The 19,118-nt window shown below is 37.6% G+C and overlaps 1 protein-coding gene across 1 annotated transcript in view; it reads right to left on the bottom strand.

Moving 5' to 3' along the window:
- Positions 1-19,118, bottom strand: part of LOC113518786 (LIM/homeobox protein Awh) — a 67,983-nt gene that overhangs the window by 19,863 nt on the left and 29,002 nt on the right. The window contains exon 2 of the mRNA XM_052896682.1: positions 2,871-3,052. Within this exon, the coding sequence (XP_052752642.1) occupies positions 2,871-3,052 (182 nt within the window). The remainder of the gene's footprint in view (positions 1-2,870; positions 3,053-19,118) is intronic.

Here is a 19,118-nt window from a genome sequence, read left to right as displayed (position 1 = left end):
AATTAAGTGTATATCTATTTTATAGCGAAGCGCCATCTAGTAGTGATTTATTTCGTTGGATTAAAATTCACGCGAACGATGTTGCAGGTGAAAGCTAGTATACCCGTACATATACTTAGTGAGACCTGTATTTGTTCATGATACGTTTTCGCATACCTGTCGACGCAATAATGATGTTCCGAGCAATAAACGCGATACCACGATTGTAGTCGTGTTTATATAGAACATAAATATTGATCATAAACTAGGAACTTTAATTAGGTACTTCTACCAAGGTGCTTATGATGCGTGTACACTTACAGATGAAGCAGTAATCTTAGTTCGATGTAATGGAACTTACACGCCCTTTACCTCATTCCCTTACCACAAATAAAATCCAAAAACTTTACTTATTATATTAAAATTATGAATAATAAACAATAGTAACTTTTTTATAAAAAAAAAAAAAAAAAAAACTAAAATGTTTACCAGACATCGTCAAAATTCTAAAAAATATATAAGAATACTTTGATATAAAAACTTTAGAAGTAACACAGTTTTTATATCAATTTTACTTATATAATTTTTTTGAATTTTTGCCTGTCTATTTGTATGTTTGTCTCGGCATCATAAGAATGGATACCTATTTTTAAAATCCACGCGTACAAAGTTGCGGTCAAAAGCTAAATAAATAATATTACTACGCTAACATTATTGTCCAACAGCTATAATGAAATATCTAGTCCGTACAGTGACATAACTGAAAATAAATTACATGACCGCGAGGGAAGTACGAACGTTATAAATTTATTGCACATTGAATGTCGACCGTGTACATGAAATTAAAAACTCATTAATCTACATTTAGGTATATTATAATAACATCGAATGCATCATTATTTCATATCCGTACCGGTTTATATGTTTCCTATGAGACAATAATAAATGTTTGCTGAACATTAGTTCAGTAAAACTTTATAAGCACTTATCAAGCGTCATAACTAGGTATTTACTTTAGAACATTTATTGCAAATATGTATTAAGTTTTCAAAATATGTTTATAATATAGGCAGACAATGCCTATAAGATGCATTGAAAATAGCATCTCTAGTATAAAATATCATATAGTGAACACGTAAACTAAGTTAGAAAAGTCATACTAATGTTTTAAATATGAAAGTGAGTTTGTTTGCTCCTGACACTTAAATAATTGTCGTGCAATTTTGCATGAGGGTATATGCTATTTTTTTATCCCGGTCGATCTACATAACTCGAAAGTGCGGATGTGGTCGCGGATAAATACTAGTAAATAAAATCGAGGACACGACTGCGCAATGTGTTCATAATTTTATATCCAAATTTCTATTATTCTGTACCTCACAAGTGCAATAAATATTTGAATCATACCACTACCATGAATTCAATCATTTTAAATTCACAATCAAGTCTTTTGACATAAAAAAAAATCCGTAAAATGTGATCCATCATTTCTTATTTCTCTCACGCTGTCCCCGCTCGAACAGTACCTACGAATCATTGTAAACATCTCCAAATGATGCGGTTAATCTCTAAAATCAGTCTTGATTTCACTTCCTTGTCACCCTGTCAATGTTATGAATAATGGTTCTCATCGAGTCCCATGCAAAGACTGGTAACATGCGATAAAACAAAAAAAAAATGCCAGATCAGATCGGGGCCTATATCAATTGTAAATTTTCCGACGCGTATCGATGTCCGTCCGTGCACAAAAAGACCGGCGCGGACGCTGCCGATAGTGCAGCATCATGGCCGCCACACAGCGCGCGGGTCACAGGTCACCTGCACACCGGACCGCCTACCCCGCGAGCATTCCTCGCCACATACCACATATAACCCTGTCTAATGCGCAACAACAAATCGAAAGGAGCGCTCCGTAGCCGGCCGGTGCCATCTTCCTCGGCCGCGTACTCCACTGCACGGATGACTCGGGAAGCGATGACTGTGTATAATATAACTTTAATACGTCGAAGGTTAATTGGACGTAGGCAGTGTATTGTAAAGGAATTAACGTGCGCACCATCTAAACGATGTGTGTGCACAAGTTGTTTTTATAAACAATTTCTGTACGTATTGTAACGTTTTATGAAACGTTCCTCCGCCGAGGTCGGCGTCGTTGCGCCGAAGCAAGGCACGTATGTTCATTAGCACACGTCATTTGTTAATTTCGATGAAATATTAAATGATAAATATATTGACGATTGTCGATATGAAAAGCGTTCGATGCGAGCACGCGATTCGACAATGTATAGAGGGATCAGAAGGCCAGGGTTCTAGCCGTGAACCAGTCAACGTAAGATTATACATATTTTTATAACTTTTAATAACTACACAATAAGCGTATACTAATAGTTAATAGCAGTTAAAGTATTACAATATAGCTGCGTATTGAAGATTTAATTTGAGGTAATATCAACTAGTTACATACATTTATTTAAAAGTGCGCTGTTATGCTGATATCTTCATGGATGCTGTAATGGTAGATAGATAAATAGATATGTAATTTATTTGCACTACTTACAGCACACAAGTAACAAAAGACATAGATAGACATGTACAAAAAAATGGAGAAATGAAATATTAAAGTAGGAAAACACATAATGGATGTAATACATTTTCTTTTCTTTTCATGTGTGTGTCACACTAATACAAAATGGGCACATCTCATTTCATTGCTCTGCCCTCAAAAGGGCAAAACATTGATTTTATGTTGTATCCAAAAGTAACGAAATACAGAGTTAATAGTTGTCCTTAATCATACTCGTAGAGTGGTAATTGCCACTTATCATAAACAATATTCGTTTTTTTTAACGTCTTGGTAGTCGCGTTATCGCTAAAAGCTTCAGGGGACTCACTTGGCATAGTCCTGCTTGCAGTAGACCTGGCGGTCTCGCAGAAAACACGAGGGGTGTCGGTCGAGTTGCACTGCGCAGACGCAGCAGCGTAGGCAGCCCGTGTGCCACGCGCCGCCCCCCACCTCCAGCAGGAACCGATCTGCGATGGGCTCGCCGCACGCGCAGCACGTGCGGTGCTCCGTCTGTAACATTTAATTTTTTTTCATAAGACGAATGTCTAATAGGCACCTGGTAGCCACTGGTAATCGTCAACTATAGACATGAACAGCATTATTTATATATATATATATATTAAAAATTTTCCAAGAAATACAATCTTAAACTACAATAGATACAAGTCTTAGATAAAATCCATCATGAAATAAGCGAAAAATAAACAAAACTGAAAAATCTAACAGTGATGCGACGGCAAAAAATGTAATAAGAATGTTGGTAAGACTCATTTCAAATAGAAAGGCATTCCAATAAAGATTTTGCAAAAACAATCTCAAAGTATTGCAGCAATGCAAGGAATTCAGCTGGAGCCGATGGTTCAGTGAATGATGGATATGTTCAATGATCAAGATGGAAATAGTACTTGAATAAGATTTTTTTTTATACAACTTAGAATGGCAAACAAGCTGACGGCCCACCTGATGGAAAGTGGTAACCGTCACCTACAGACATGAGCAGTAGCATGGACATAACAGAGTATACTGTTTCGCCCATGATACTCTCTTACGATATCCACGGGAAAGGAAGGGTTGGCCTTTTCTATACCAGGACCACACGACAAAAACTTTACTTGTTGACAATTAAATTAAGGACATCAAATATTAAAATCGCAGTGTCAGTGAACTTTGGCTATGGCCTTACAATAATTAATAACTGTAAATATAATTAAAAAAACCGGTGCTACCTGCTTTACGCTGTACACGGTTGAGGCCGCGTGTCGCTAAGTTATAGACAACGTGTTTTACATTAGATTACACATTTAATGCGACAATTACACCATATTATATTAAAAAGATATTTTAACTAATACCACCACCAAGATATTTTAACTAATTCACCAGAGGGAGACTTTGTACAAAAGTCGATTGCTTGGGTACCTCAGTCCCATTCGTGTTTCTACTGTGAAGCAGTTGTGTTTGCATGGCGTGTTTCGGTTTGAAGGGTGGGATATGGCGTGAATTTACAGGGTACAGAGGAATAACACCTGAGTCCTCAGGAATGGCAACGCATGGGGGGTATCATGGGCGAAACAGTATACTCTGTTATGTCTATGGCACTGCTCATGTCTATAGGCGACGGTTACCACTTTCCATCAGGTGGGCCGTCAGCTTGTTTGCAAATCTAAGTTGCATAAAAAAAAAAAAATAATTAATACTCCTTTCCACTTAGGGTTTTCTTACAGAGTTAAGCTCGCCTGTTGTACATCTTTATTTAATATGTATGTTTGTATTTTTTGTGTACAATAAAGAATAAATAAATAACTATAAGTATATAATATATAATAAATAAATATATAACGATTTATAATTTATGTAAATATTTATTTTAATTTCTGTTTAGCACTACTACTGCCCACTCACTACTTCCTATGCCACTGCGTTTTTTTTTTTTTTTTGATGATTGAAAATGGTATGGTAACCCCGCCTGCGCTAACGGGATACGCTGGCGGAGCACCAGTGAAGGGTGATAGATGAGAATGAAAACAGGCCAGTTAGCCCATCATGATAAATTCATCACGAATTAACCATGATAGTTTCCAGGTAGAACCGCGAGGAGGTCGACCTGGTTCGGTATATTGCTAGCAATGGGATTCTCAGTCTCCATTACTAACAATCCCTTTACCTCCTATGCCACTGCGTTAGGTTGTCTGGAAGAGATCTCTTTTAGAGATAAGTACGCGTTTTCTAACACTGTTATTAACTTATTGCTGTTACTATATGTCTTAGTACAATAAAGAATATATAATAATAACTTTTCATATTAATATTATAACTGTGTACTATATTTAAAAACAAATCTAAAACCTTTGCTTTAGTTAAAGCTTATTACACAATTACCTAATACCCAGTAATGGGGGAAAAGAGATTGTTAGTAATGGGGTCTAACAGCCCCATTGCTAGCCATATACCCTCTCAGGTCGACCTCCACGCGGTTCTCCCTGGAAGCCATCATGTTTAATTCTTGTCGAATTCATCATGGTGGGTCAACTGACCTGCGTTCATTCTCACCTATCATCTTCCACTGGTGTATACCGATAGCGCAGGCGGGGTTGCTATTTCATGTTCACCCATTAAAAAAACTACCCAGTAACGATACCTAAATGGGTTTTAATTTAAAATGCGGCTTTTTAACGCATATATTTTTTTGATGAATTGTAATTAAATTTAAATAAATATTTATTATTGTAATTGTCATTATTACAATCGTAATTAATTTAATTTAAGTGACATTATGTAACAATAGTATAGAATAGAAAATATTTATTGGCAGAAAAATATATTTATAACAGAAAATACAAACATAAGAAGTGTCCCATACTCGGCAAAAGGAACTGGCTCAGCTGATGCTGCGAGTGTCCCAGTGCAATGTGTACAGCTGCACAGCGCTGGTTTTCAGTCAGTACCATTATTTATATTTGTACGCTTTGTGATAGTAAAACATCCCTCCACATCTCTATGTAACATTGCATTATATAAATATAAACGCGCCTGGCCATGCAAGTCATGGTCATGCAAGGGGCTTTCAAATTATTATCTACTAGCAACCCGCCCCGTCTTAGCACGGGTGCAATGCTGATACCAAATAGCGCCGCCGGCCGACATTAGAAACCTCTAAAATTATCAGTGTTTCTCTCCTATATTATACATATAAACCTTCCTCTTGAATTACTCTATCTATTAAAAAAAAACAGCATCAAAATCCGTTGAGTAGTTTTAAAGATCTAAAACTTTGATTTATACTATGTAGTGATGTTACGTATTGAATCTGCCATTATTGCCATCTGAATATATTTTGATTGACATGTTATTCAATACAATATTTATAATAATGAACTTGATATAACCAATAATTCAAATAACTCATGTGCTAGATCGTATCGCCACAAAATAATTGTAAAATCAACTTTTATTGAAAAATAACAACACTTGAGTTCCTTGCCTGTTCTCATTAGCTGAAATTGCATTCCAAATGGATGGCAGAATCACAAAAAAATGACTATCCATAAATGCTTGTAATAAAGTTTACTGGAATAAAAAAAAATATATTTTTTTTATAGGTGAAAATGGTATGGTAACCCCGCCTGCGCTAACAGGATACGCTGGCGGAGCACCAGTGAAGGGTGATAGATGAGAATGAAAACAGGCCAGTTAGCCCATCATGATGAATTCATCAGGAATTAACCATGATAGTTCCCAGGGAGAATCGCGAGGAGGTCGACCTGGTTGGGTATATTGCTAGCAATGGGATTCTCAGTCTCCATTACTAACAATCCCTTTCCCTCCCAAAATATCAATATTATTATTAGATACATTTAACATAATATATTTTTACATTTATAATTACATATCCATTTTTATGCAAATACATAACCGATTGATTGATTTGAACACAAAACATGGAAGATCAGATATATATAGATACCAATATCACCTGTTTTTGACGTAATATTTTAAAGACAAAAAAAGAGTTCCAACAAGAGGAAAAATTATACATATGGTACATCGTAGTACGTATGTAACTAAAATATGAACAAATATTACAATATTCCATATTAAACCGACACCCAAACGAAACGTATAACAAGATTACATTTGATAATACAGTCTGCGAACTGACAATTAGTTTATAGAGTTGTGTTGCACATGTGCCACGGACAAAGCTAGGCGCGTGCATTGTTTATATGATTGGCGGGGCGTCGCGAGCGATTCGATGTCGCGACCGCACGCGGGGGCGAGCGGGGGGTCGCGGCGGTGCGCGGGGTTGTACGGGGGTGTTGTGTGCCTAATCTAATAGAGCCGTTGCATAAACACACCCAGCCCTTGCTTTGATTCAATAATCGAACGTGTTATTTGTCGCAATTGCAACAAGCGTTTGTTTTGTAATTACGTTTGTGCTGTATTTTTGGCGGTCACAGGGAAGAAGTGGTAAAATGTTTGAATTGTTTGAACAAATTGTTATTTTGTTTATTCGTCTCGGCTACCCCTCTGAAATTAAGTTTCTGAACTTATAATTAAGTTATGAATTTTTTTTTTTTTTTAAATAAAATTGTGATCCAGAAAAATGGTTTCAAATGTAACAGGATTAGAAAGGCACCGTCGTAAGTTAATGCTTTTTATTAAATAAAAATAAACATAGAAAATCAGTTGATAAGTACTACATAACTTGAATCTAAAACCATGGATATAGTCGATTCCATAGCCTTCTTTTTCAAGTTGGAAAAAACATAATATGTAGGTACATGCCTAACGTATTTAATATTGGGACTTGAGTTAACATTGCGTGGCGCCACCGGCGACACTTCACCACGTGCCTGCTATTTTTTTTTAAAGGATGACAATAGAATGGGCAGCCCGCCTGCGCTAACGGTATACGCTGGCGGGGCACTAGTGAGGGATGATAGGTGAGATGAAAGGGCAGGTCAGTTAGCCCATCGTGATGAATATACTAGGAATTCTGCACGATGGTTTTTGGGGGGGGACCACATGGAGGTCTGACAAGGTATATTGTTAGCAATAGGAGTGGTAGTCCGCATTACTAACAATCCCTTCCGCCTCGTGCCTACTATATACTACATAATGAAGTGCAATTAAAATTATTTTATATATTGGTAAAAAATACTATTATAAATTGGAACTACGACCACTAGAAATAGGAGGTAACCTGGAAACTATCGTGTTGAATTCCAGGTGTATTCATCACGATGGGCCAACTGATCTGTCTTTTCACCTATCATCTGTCACTAGTGACCCGCCAGCGTATATCGTTAGCACGGACGGTGTTACCAATTCATCATCATCCATAAAAAAAGCACTACGAGAAATAATCTGATGATGTACTAATGATAAGCGACAATAGAGTTAAATCTGGAATTATATTACAAATCACTACCACCAACAACTTCCTAAAAACGACGTACACATTTCTAAATAATGCAGTGCACAAGTACTGCTGCACTCTATAATCCGGGAGGGTTCATTTAACCGAATAACACGAGTGTCGTTATTGTGACAGGTACGGAACCAAATCCATTGACTCCTCGAGTGCCTAGCAGCCGGCTCCGATCAAATAATAACAAACAATCCACGAACATTAACGTTCAGTGCCGATCCGACACCCCAAAACAAATTCACGGCGTTTTGTGAGCAATAAATATATTGCGAGCTGCGAGCACCCGTCCACCGGCCCCGGCGCAGTTGTCCCGGGACAATACCTAAATAATAACCGCACATATGTAACAGTGTCGACTCCGCTCCCTCTGAACAAAAGCAGTTGCCACCTATCAAAATCTTCGTAACAAATTTCTTGAGGGGGCCATTGACACCGCATAATAGATCCCCGGCGGCCGCATTGTCCTCCACCCGACTTCAGTTGACTGATATCACTTTTTTTCGAAACTTTTTCTGTTAAGCCCAAAACGAGCGAGCTACTCGTGTATAATAACGTTGTTTGAGTATATTTAACGCGTCATTTAGAAGGGTTTGTTTGCTCTGCTTTCTGCTTCAAATTATGCAAATGACGACTTTTTGTTGGTCAAATTTTGACATCTTACCAGCTAGATGTCATACTCATAATATAATTTTACGTTAAATAAATTTATTACTAAGTGTTTAACATGCTCTATATATTACATTTAAATAAAAGGTTTTATAAAAGATTGAATAGAAATTGAACCAATAAGAAATTCAGAAAGATTTAATGACTCGAAGCAGTAGTTTATTTTAAAGCGACGTCCAGTAAGATATTCTTGATTACTTTGTATTCGTCTAGGTTATGCATGTTCGATTCAACATGACATTTCCGCCAAAATAATTATCCGAATCGATATAGAAATGATTTAATAAAGTCTTTTCGAAGCCAATAAACTTCATTCTCATATTGGACTCATTGAAGTACCAGCTGTATTTTCACAAAATTCACAGCCTTTTCCGGGGGGGATATGGAAAAATTAATATATATTATAGTGTACCGTCGAAAAATACTTTAACCGTCATTGAATGCCAATAAAGGCTGACAAAAGGCGCTGTAACGGTCGGGCCGCGGTGCTCGCTTGTGTCATATGATGCGTATTGAATCCGCAAGCGACGCATACAAAATTCACATTGTCAGTACCATTCGGCAGGCGTGACGCGGGCTCGCTGCGAAATACCATTGATTGGTCGGATAAAGCTGTTAAAATGAGCGGCCCTACTCTATTGCTTCATAGAGTCGCGTACTTGACAGCCATGTCGGTTATAGTTATTGGGATCTAGGTGGTACTTACATTAAAAAAAAAACTGGTTTTGCTTCGTGCATCAGTATATAAAATATGCTGTGTTTTGTTAGTATGTAATTAAGCCATATACCAAATTTCATTCGAATCTGTTCAGCCGTTTAAGTATGATAGACTAACAAACAACCTTTACAAATTTTCACATTTATAATATTAATAGGACATATACTAACATCATGTTTTATCTCAAAGTCATAAATTTTGAGTTTACTGGAGATATCTTGAGCTTATGTCATCTCGTAAGTTATTGTCTTCGACTCTGGGCGACACTGTCTTCTCTATGTCTCAAGTTATTATTGGTAGTTTAGTACAGTTTTTGAAGCAATGATATTGTCATGTCGGTAAGGGTAAAAATATCTTTAAAAAAAATAGAGACGAACAAAAAGTCATCTCAGTTGATGATTCCTAAACTACCTAGATAGTTTATCGTTAAAAGTTTTGTAAGCACACATTATGTTTTAACTACCGGTTTAACTTACACTCAATTAGATCGAGATAGTTAGACAGGTTTCAGGATCAATTCGTGACCCCTTAATCATGAGCAACTATGACGCGAGCACAAGCCTGATTGCGCGTCTCGTTACATCCATGGTCAATGCTAAAGATGTCGAGTTGAAAGCCGACACTGTGAGCACTGTATGCACACGACTTACCAACACAGTCAGTGACACGGCAGACAAAGAGGAAGTCTACGGAGCCCAGCTGTTCATACCCGAAGAATTCCGAACGCCTATCTGTGACGGTACCGCGAGCGCTTAGAGTTTGTGCTCATAGGCCGAGCCGCGCAGTTAGGCGCTCCTGTTACAGTCGCTCATGATTAAGGGTCCCGAATTGATCCCGAAACAAGTCTAACTTTCTCGATCTAATTACATGTAAGCTCAACCGGTAGTTTTTACATTAAAATAACCAGATGTTTATTCAATATTTAACATCACTAGCACTTAGCATTTTACCAGAGGGAGACTTTGTACAAAAGTCGATTGCTTGGGTACCTCTGTCCCATTCGTGTTTCAACTGTGAAGCAGTTGTGTTTTCATGGCTTTGTTTCGGTTTGAAGGGTGGGATATGGCGTGAATTTACTGGGTACAGAGGAATAACCTAGTTACCACTTTCCATCAGGTGGGCCGTCAGCTTGTTTGCCATTCTAAGTTGTATAAAAAAAAATTTACAACTCCTTATAAGTGCGATTGTATATATTTAGCTCATTATTTTTAAACACACGTACTACCCAGTTACATTAAAGTTTAGAGGAAAGAAAAAAGAAATTTTGTACCGAACGCCTGTAGGGTTTATTAGTAAAACATAATAAAATGTAAAAAGTACGTAGGCAAGCACCGAAAACATTGTATACATGTTAGTAAATCATTTAACAATTTCCACACACTCGACTCAATCGAGCGAACATAATGGCACAAGGAATTCACAAATATTAGTGTGACTGCGTAATCCACAAAGTAAAACGTAATTGAATAGGACACGCCGAGGGCGATGTGTGACGGCAAGCAGGCGTGATAGCGGACACAGACCGTGGCATTGTCCCGGGGAAACCAAACTGTCCCGCTTTTGTCCCGGCTTCCGACCATTATCCAGGAATGAGGCCTAAAGGTGGCATCGCGGCGCCTGCCTACACTATTGTCATGAGCTTACGTTTGCAAATCCGATTTATATTTGAATATAATTGACTTTCGGCCCGTATCAGGTACGGAGAGCTTGTATCTCATTGTGTACGCCTGATCTGAATGGCATTTTTATCGGCTGAACATGATAAATGTATTTGGGAGATTAAGTTTAGTGGGTGGGTGCGCTTTAGTGTGTCGATGGGCACGCTTAGCTATTCAAATATTTTAAAGAATGTTGTTTGGATTTCTTAATCGGAATATCTCTCTACGACTATGTGTTCACTCCAATCGCAAACAGAAATACCCTTGTTATTAATCAAGTTGGGTAGGGGAAATCTTATTGCTAATAAATAGTAGATCCTTTTTTCCTAGAATACCTGAGGAAAAAGGGTTGTCGCAGCAGCTGAAACGACAATCTCTAATGTGTTGCAGAACGTCAATGGATGCGAGTGGCTCAGGACCAGTCGTCAGGCAGACTATGTTCATCAGTGCACATTTCTTGATTGAAATGATGATGATGTAGGTATTCTGCTTGAAGCAATACATCAAATAAACGGAATAAATTGTATTCAATTGTATGAACCGCGGAGAATATTCGGTTTTCGTTTTAAATTACCATAACAATAAGCAATCCGGTGGCTTGCGAATAGAGGTTTTCCTTCGCCATTTTATATTCAGGGGGTGAATCGTTTGATAACAGCGGGGCCGGGGGACAAATCGCACGGAAATCGGAGGCGATTTATTCAAAACATTTGTCCCAACAATCCTTTGACGAGCGTCGATGTCTAACGGGACTCGCGATATATTTTTGTTTTCGCTTTGATCCGTACACGGGATCAATTTGGCACTTCTTCAAGACTGAGTAACAAAAAGTATTGGATACAAATTATTCGTATAGATAAGTGTGCGGTATCTACATATGTGGTGGCGTTTCGGTGTGGAGCGATCTGCTCTGCACCGCATACAAAGGCATCGACAAGAATGGCTCAGCGGGGGCCGCTTGCCACATAATGGGGAGAGTTTCACACTATTCACGCTTCATCGTTGGTTTTTTAAGTGACAGGGGTCACGGCAACTATCTGTCACGGGGTAGACAGCGATCGGGGCATGCAAATGCAAATGTGGTGTTATCGGAAGGTAATCTCGTAATAACTACATTTCCATGAATTACTTCCTCTTGTTTGTTGCTTGTTTATATAATGTTGGTGTCAAAATGTGACCGTTTAGTATCGCACCATTGTCAGAGCATTGTAAGTTTGTCAAAGCATTGTAATTTTATCTATTTAGAACCACAGGTTTTATCTTCAATCTATGATATGCAAGATATGAATGAAGGTCTGTACTTCTTTAAGCTTTTATTTGACCTGCTTTATTTTTACGTATTACTATTTAATTTTTAATCTGTTTTTCAAGCATTTGTTTTAATAGGAAATTTTGCTTATTTGCAGGGCTATCAATGTAATATTATAAATAATGAATAAATCTCGTGACAGATACGTATATATGGATGAATATTTATATTTTGTGAAAAGGAACTGGTCGCATGATAAAACTGGAACATGGCCATTTAAATTTAATTATAAAATAATGTATTCACATCGAATTTAGACTGTTTTACTTTGGCGTGATGAGCACCTACCATAAATTAAGGAGAGTATCTGCGGTCCTAATAGACTGACATGCAGTGTCAGAAATAGTTAAAACAACATTCTAAGCAAAACACGGAAATAACAATAAATTTGTCTTCCTTTGCGTACGCTTTTGTTTTTGCACGATTTCAATTAACAATCCATGAAACCTTAACCGATAGCTATTAGGTAAGCTCGAGTGATTATTCGACTAAAATTAATTTACAAAGATTAAAAATGATTTACATTTTACGTTGCGGGAACGCAAAGAACGTTTGGAAAGACAAATGTTTATCTATAAGTGCAGTGCAATAGTAGTTTTAAAAAGTAGGTATAGTATTGTTAGACAGATGGATAGATAGATAGATACTCTTTATTGTTTCCTCTATAACATTACAATAGTGAACGTATTACGAATACAAACAATTTCAAGAAAATATTACACTAAGAAAACAATGGGCGGCCTTATCGCTAAGAGCGATCTCTTCCACGCAACATTTGGATAGAGAAGAATAATTATAAACATTTTGACTGAAAGTACGAAACTCTGTTCGTTTTGTGTTGTTCAGTGACGAGAAACGATTACTATGTGTAGAAAAATAGTTCATAGTTTCGTATGATAGTGATCGTAATGCGTCGGCGCGCTAACCTTACCTAGTAGAATATGCCATAGTTTTTTTAACTCCGTTCGTTCTAACATAGAATTTGTTCATAGTGTGTTTTATATTGGAAAACAATATAGAACAGTGTCGTAATGATTGTTAATACATAGTTTTATTTGATAGAAATTGAATATGTGTAGAGTCATTATAAATCATTATAAATATATGGCTCGTTGAACCGATTAACACTCTCCTCTCGAGTGATATAGCAAAAAAAAATTCCAGAGAGAAAATATATTCATAGGTATCATTCTTTTCGTTGGACACGACGAGTGCATGCGAAGATGACAATCCTACTTCCAGTCATCGTGTTCGCCGTGTTCGTCGTGATTGCCGTGCCATCATCATCATTGATGCTTACGCATCTGGTCGTTTACCCATCGCTAGCGCCTGCGGCGTCGTTCGACGACGACCTAAAATTGGTGCTATGTAATTCTCCGCCTTCCGGCCCTCGGGAATAGCTTTATACATTATATGATTACAAATGTCGTGATTTTTTCAATATGTATATTAAAGACAAAACACATTGCTGTATTTTTCTTTATCGCATCCGGAAATATTTACAAGAAAACGCTAACATTTCATATGTATTACTTATCTACAGTACAATCGGAAACAGCTTATTGTCATTTGCCAACTCCTGGTCATAAAATTATAATAGTGTTATTTAGAAATAAACATGAGTAAAATATAAAATAACTACTACAAATATTTTTACGTCAGTTATATGATATCATTTGGCCAGAAAACACGTTCTCCATAGCTCAGTACTTAAAGTCTACCAATATTTTTTTTATTTTCCACTAGTGCGTTTCATTTTTCAAGAAAATGGGTAAAATTAAGGGATATTTCCAAAAGATTAGGGGCATAGTAATCGGCCTTCATACATCCGGTAAAAGTCATCGTGAGATGTTTTGAGTTTTGAAATGGTTTGGTTTGGTATCTACCAAGACAAACTGTTGACTACATCGTTAAGAAGTTTGCAGCTGAAGGAACAATATGCAACAAACATTGTTCAGGTAGACCGAGAGCCGCAACGTCGAGTGAATATTTGAGCATAGTTATTAATAGGAAATGAAATAGACGATTAACTATATCGGAATTAGCAGCGCAGTTTAATGCGGATCGCGATATAGCAGTCAGTGTATCCACAGTTAAAAGAAGACTTTGTAACGCAGGATTCAAGGGATGCATAGGGGTTCCAAAACTACTTCTTAAACTTATTAACAAAAAGAAGACACTTAATTGGGCGATAAAACATAAGAATTGGACAATAGCAGATTGGGAAAAGGTCCTGATGACGGATGAATCAAATATTACAAAAGGCCGAGGGATAGACACTAGCGTCCCTCTTAAAACATGTCTAGAGCCTGACTGCGGTTGCCAATCCGCCTGCCAAGCGTGGCAACTACTGGCAAAACTCCCCAAGGGAGAGGCTTATTTTTAGCAGTGGACAGTTAAAGTCTGATATGATGATGATGGTTAATGATTATTGGTTAGAGTGAATTGTGCCGTTTCTGAATATATTACAAACTAGAAAAACAAAACACAAAGTTCCCCTTTTTTCACATGATTACACTGTAAACATTTTTCTCTTTATATGCGTTTGGCGTGAATTTACTGGGTACAGAGGAATAACACCTGAGTCCTCAGGAATGGCAACGCATGGGGGGTATCATGGGCGAAACAGTATACTCTGTTATGTCCATGGTACTGCTCATGTCTATAGGCGACGGTTACCACTTTCCATCAGGTGGGCCGTCAGCTTGTTTGCCATTCTAAGTTGTATAAAAAAAAAAAAAAAAAAAATGCAATATTATAAAACCATCAAAAACACTTTGTGTACGAATTAGTAGAATAAAATAAAAGTATTTAATTTAATACTAATAAAGTTTTGAATGTCTATGAATTGAAATAAAAATTATAGTAATAAATACATGAGTTTTTGCTGTATTTGTAACTTTAATTCCATATAAATTCAGACCTGTCACAAGCAATGCACACATTTACAAAACACGCACACTAGTGTAACACATTTCTTGCTTCATTTTTAAGATTGCCAGTCAGTCGTTATGTGAGTACGTTGTGTGTGTGTGTGTGTACAATATCTGTGTGTGTACGTACAAAATGCTGTTTAAAAAAGTCCTTTTAAATAAACAATATTATATTTCAATTGTGTTCTCAGAATATCCTACTTACAATACGACATCCCTCGACGTTCTTGTCTTGTTGGTACGTTTATTTTTTAAGGCGAAATCAATACGCCGCGCCGTTCACACAGAACCCGTCGTTGCATCCCTAACACATTGTAACATACGCATCACATATACGACACAGTAATGCCTCCCTTCTCGAGAACAACTATGAAATACTGGTTATATTTGACTGAAACCGTATTCTGTGCAGATTCCGTTCAACCGATATTCGCAGTGTCGGCGGCACGATATTGGACTTTATGGTGTTAGTGTTAGAGTTGTAAATAGAGATATGTGGATGTAGTGGATGGATACGCGCCGACAGCGGGGCGGGGCTGGGCGTGGCGAGCGCGCCGTTACCTTCTACTTCTACGAGTTTTGACGTCACACGAGCGCTCGTCGCCCGCGTGCGGATTGTTTGCAAAACGTGACGTCACACGGTACGAACACGGTAGCAGTCTGAAACAGTATTTGTATAAAATATCCTTAGAACGTTTGTGGGCGGGCGGATTTGTATGTATGCAAGTACTAGTTTTTACCTGCGACTTCGCCCACGGGACCGGGATTTATTTTCTGACCGGGATAAAAAGTAAAAAGTCTATATTCTTCTTTATTACATATAGTATGTGTGTACCAAATTTCGCAGTGATTGGTTAAGCCGTTAAAACGTTACAAGGGAACAAACAAACTTTCACATAAGAAATGCTTACATTTAAAGGTATTATAATTTACAATATTTCTAACGTTTATCATGTCAATAATTTTTTTTATGGGTGAAAATGGTATCGTAACTTCGCCTGCGCTAACGGGAAACGCTGGCGGGGCACCAGTGAAGGGTGATAGATGAGAATGAAAACAGGCCAGTTAGCCCATCATGATGAAATCATCAGGAATTAACCATGATAGTTTCCAGGGAGAACCGCGAGGAGGTCGACCTGGTTGGGTATATTGTTAGCAATGGGATTCTCAGTCTCCATTACTAACAGTCCCTTTCCCCCATGTCAATAGATTAGATACTTAATTATTATGAATGGGTCTGAAAATATTTGATTATTTATTAGTCAGTATTCCATGAACACGCCGTGTGGTCCCGGCATAGAATGGACCATCCCTTCCTTTCCCGTGGGTGTCGTACAAGAGAAAATTAAGGGAACTTAATGGTCAAGAAACAGTCAGCTGCATCTTTCTTAAAACATCACCAAAAGCCTCAATGTAATGCCTACCTGGTCGCCAAGTTTGGCAAATATTGGTAACCTCTTTCTCCCTTATTTCTTTTTAATGGATAATAATAGAGTTGTAACCGGATGTAATAAGGAATGTTTAACGATATACGCTGGCGGAGCACCAGTGAATGATGATAGGTGTGATGAAAAGGCAGTTAGTTCTGTTAATCCATCGTGATGAATACACCTGGATTTCAACATGACTGTTTCCAGGGAGGAAAACGTGGATGTTGACTTGATAGGGTATACCTATTGCTAGCATCCCCCCTACAGACAACTCATGGCACATTTGTTTTTTTTTTTTATTTATTTTTTTATATTAATAAAATTAGTTTATTTATCTCCACATTTTTTTTATACAACTTAGAATGGCAAACAAGCTGACGGCCCACCTGATGGAAAGTGGTAACCGTCGCCTATAAACATGAGCAGTACCGTGGACAAAACAGAGTATGCTGTTTCGCCCATGATACACCCCATGCGTTGCCATTCCTGAGGACTCAGGTGTTATTTCTCTGTATCCTGTAAATTCACGCCATATCCCACCCTTCAAACCGAAACACAGCTATGCAAACATAACTGCTTCACGGCTGAAACACGAATGGGACAGAGGTACCCAAGCAATCGACTTTTGTACAAAGTCTCCCTCTGGTACAATTACAATGTATAGATTATTTACTTTATACAAAATAAAAGTATCGTAATTTGTGGGAGATCTGGAGCCCAAACTAAGTCGTAACTTGTATCTTAGACACCAGGTCCCCCCCAATAAAATAACGACAATTAAAAGTAAAAGGTTATTATTGACGTGAATTTAAAATTAGGTAATTAATGCAATTGTAATCTGAAAGTATGAATAATATTTGTAATTAAAATTAAAAACATGTACGTATCTGATTTAAGATTTGACCAAATATTTGCTCACCTTCTCAGAGGTAGAATGCAATTTTCATCACTTCTCTATCTGTAAATCACAAATATTCTCGCCAAATAAATTCATTTCATTTCTGATAGTTATTTAAAAACACAGCAACGTCATATTTACTATACTGGGCCTAGTCGTTCTTTTTGGGGGGAAAGGGATTGTTAGTAATGAGGTCAAATAGTCCCATTACTAGCAATATATCCTGTCAGGTCGACCTCCACGTGGTTCCCCCTGGAAACCATCGTGAACAATTCTTGTTGAAGTCGTCACGACGGGCTAACTGGCCTGCTTCATCCTTACCTATCATCCTTCACTGGTGCCCCGCCGGTGTATGCCAATAGCGCGGGTGGGGTTACCATTCCATTATCTCCCATTAAAAATAAAAAGTCGTTCTTTTTCAAATAAACATTCCCACAGTCCCTAACGACCTAACGACACTCTGACGAATTATCAACTTCTTCACATTTTTTCTCCTCAATATCATAATATTAAGCAATAAACAGTCCATAAACACGAAAGCGGGCGTACACAAATGCTAATTACGAACAATTATAGGCCATCCCGACGCCCCCCGCCGCGCACCGCCCGCTCACCTCGTTATTACTCTATTTATTGCATATTGGGAAACAAGAAAGCGACCCTAAAAGTAGCTGTTATTGTTTTGGGAGCTCTGATTCGGTTCACTTTTTAAAAAGCCGGCTCACTATATATATATATGCTTCTCTAAAGTGGTTCGTAAACGATCAAGCAATTCGAGTCAAGCATTATCTTTTTTGACTATATATATATGTAATCTGCTTGATGAAACTGCTTGTTGCTGTACTTGAGAACTGGTTGTTACTTTTTCAAACTGAAACTCAACCATACAACGTAGAATTTAACGTACAACGTAACGAATTTGTCTGCCTAATTTGATAAAAATATTATCCTTGGCTGATTTACGCACCAACTCCATTGATAGTCTCGTAGTGTAGAGAAAAATTGAAGTCGAAAAATCGAAGTCAAATTTGTTCTAAATATTCTTTTACAAATAAATTTATTACAAGCAACTACTTAACGGTCGAGGGCGGCAGAGTTCCTCTCAAAACGTCACCAAAACCTAATTGTGTTTACCAATCCGCCTACAAAGCGTGACAACTACTTGTAAAACTCTCCTTAGCACAGGCTTCCTCCATAGGCCGTGTATAAGGAATGGTCCCGAGCCTGATGTTTGCCTGATATTGGGGGATTTTATAAATTATTATAATTGCGAAGGTTTGTCGGGATGTCTGTTGTTCGATCACGATTAAACGAGTATTTCTGGGCGTATTTCTATGAATTTTGGTATACTGATAGACTGTGTCTTTCATTTACACAAAAATCATTTCGTCTCGGTTAACACAAGCTAAGCCGCGAGTTAACACTATATCTTTATAAATTATTGCCCAAGCAAGTCATATAAATCTCTACCATAATGGATCAAGTCGTAGGTAGGTATCGTTTATAAAATGACCAGTTATTGGGCGGCAACAC

Source organism: Galleria mellonella, unplaced genomic scaffold, assembly GCF_026898425.1.
Source record: "Galleria mellonella isolate WM207_F2 unplaced genomic scaffold, CSIRO_AGI_GalMel_v1 utg33, whole genome shotgun sequence".
NCBI lineage: Eukaryota > Metazoa > Arthropoda > Insecta > Lepidoptera > Pyralidae > Galleria > Galleria mellonella.
The sequence above is the reverse complement of the archived record's forward strand: the minus strand, read 5'-3'. Positions and strand labels throughout refer to the sequence as shown.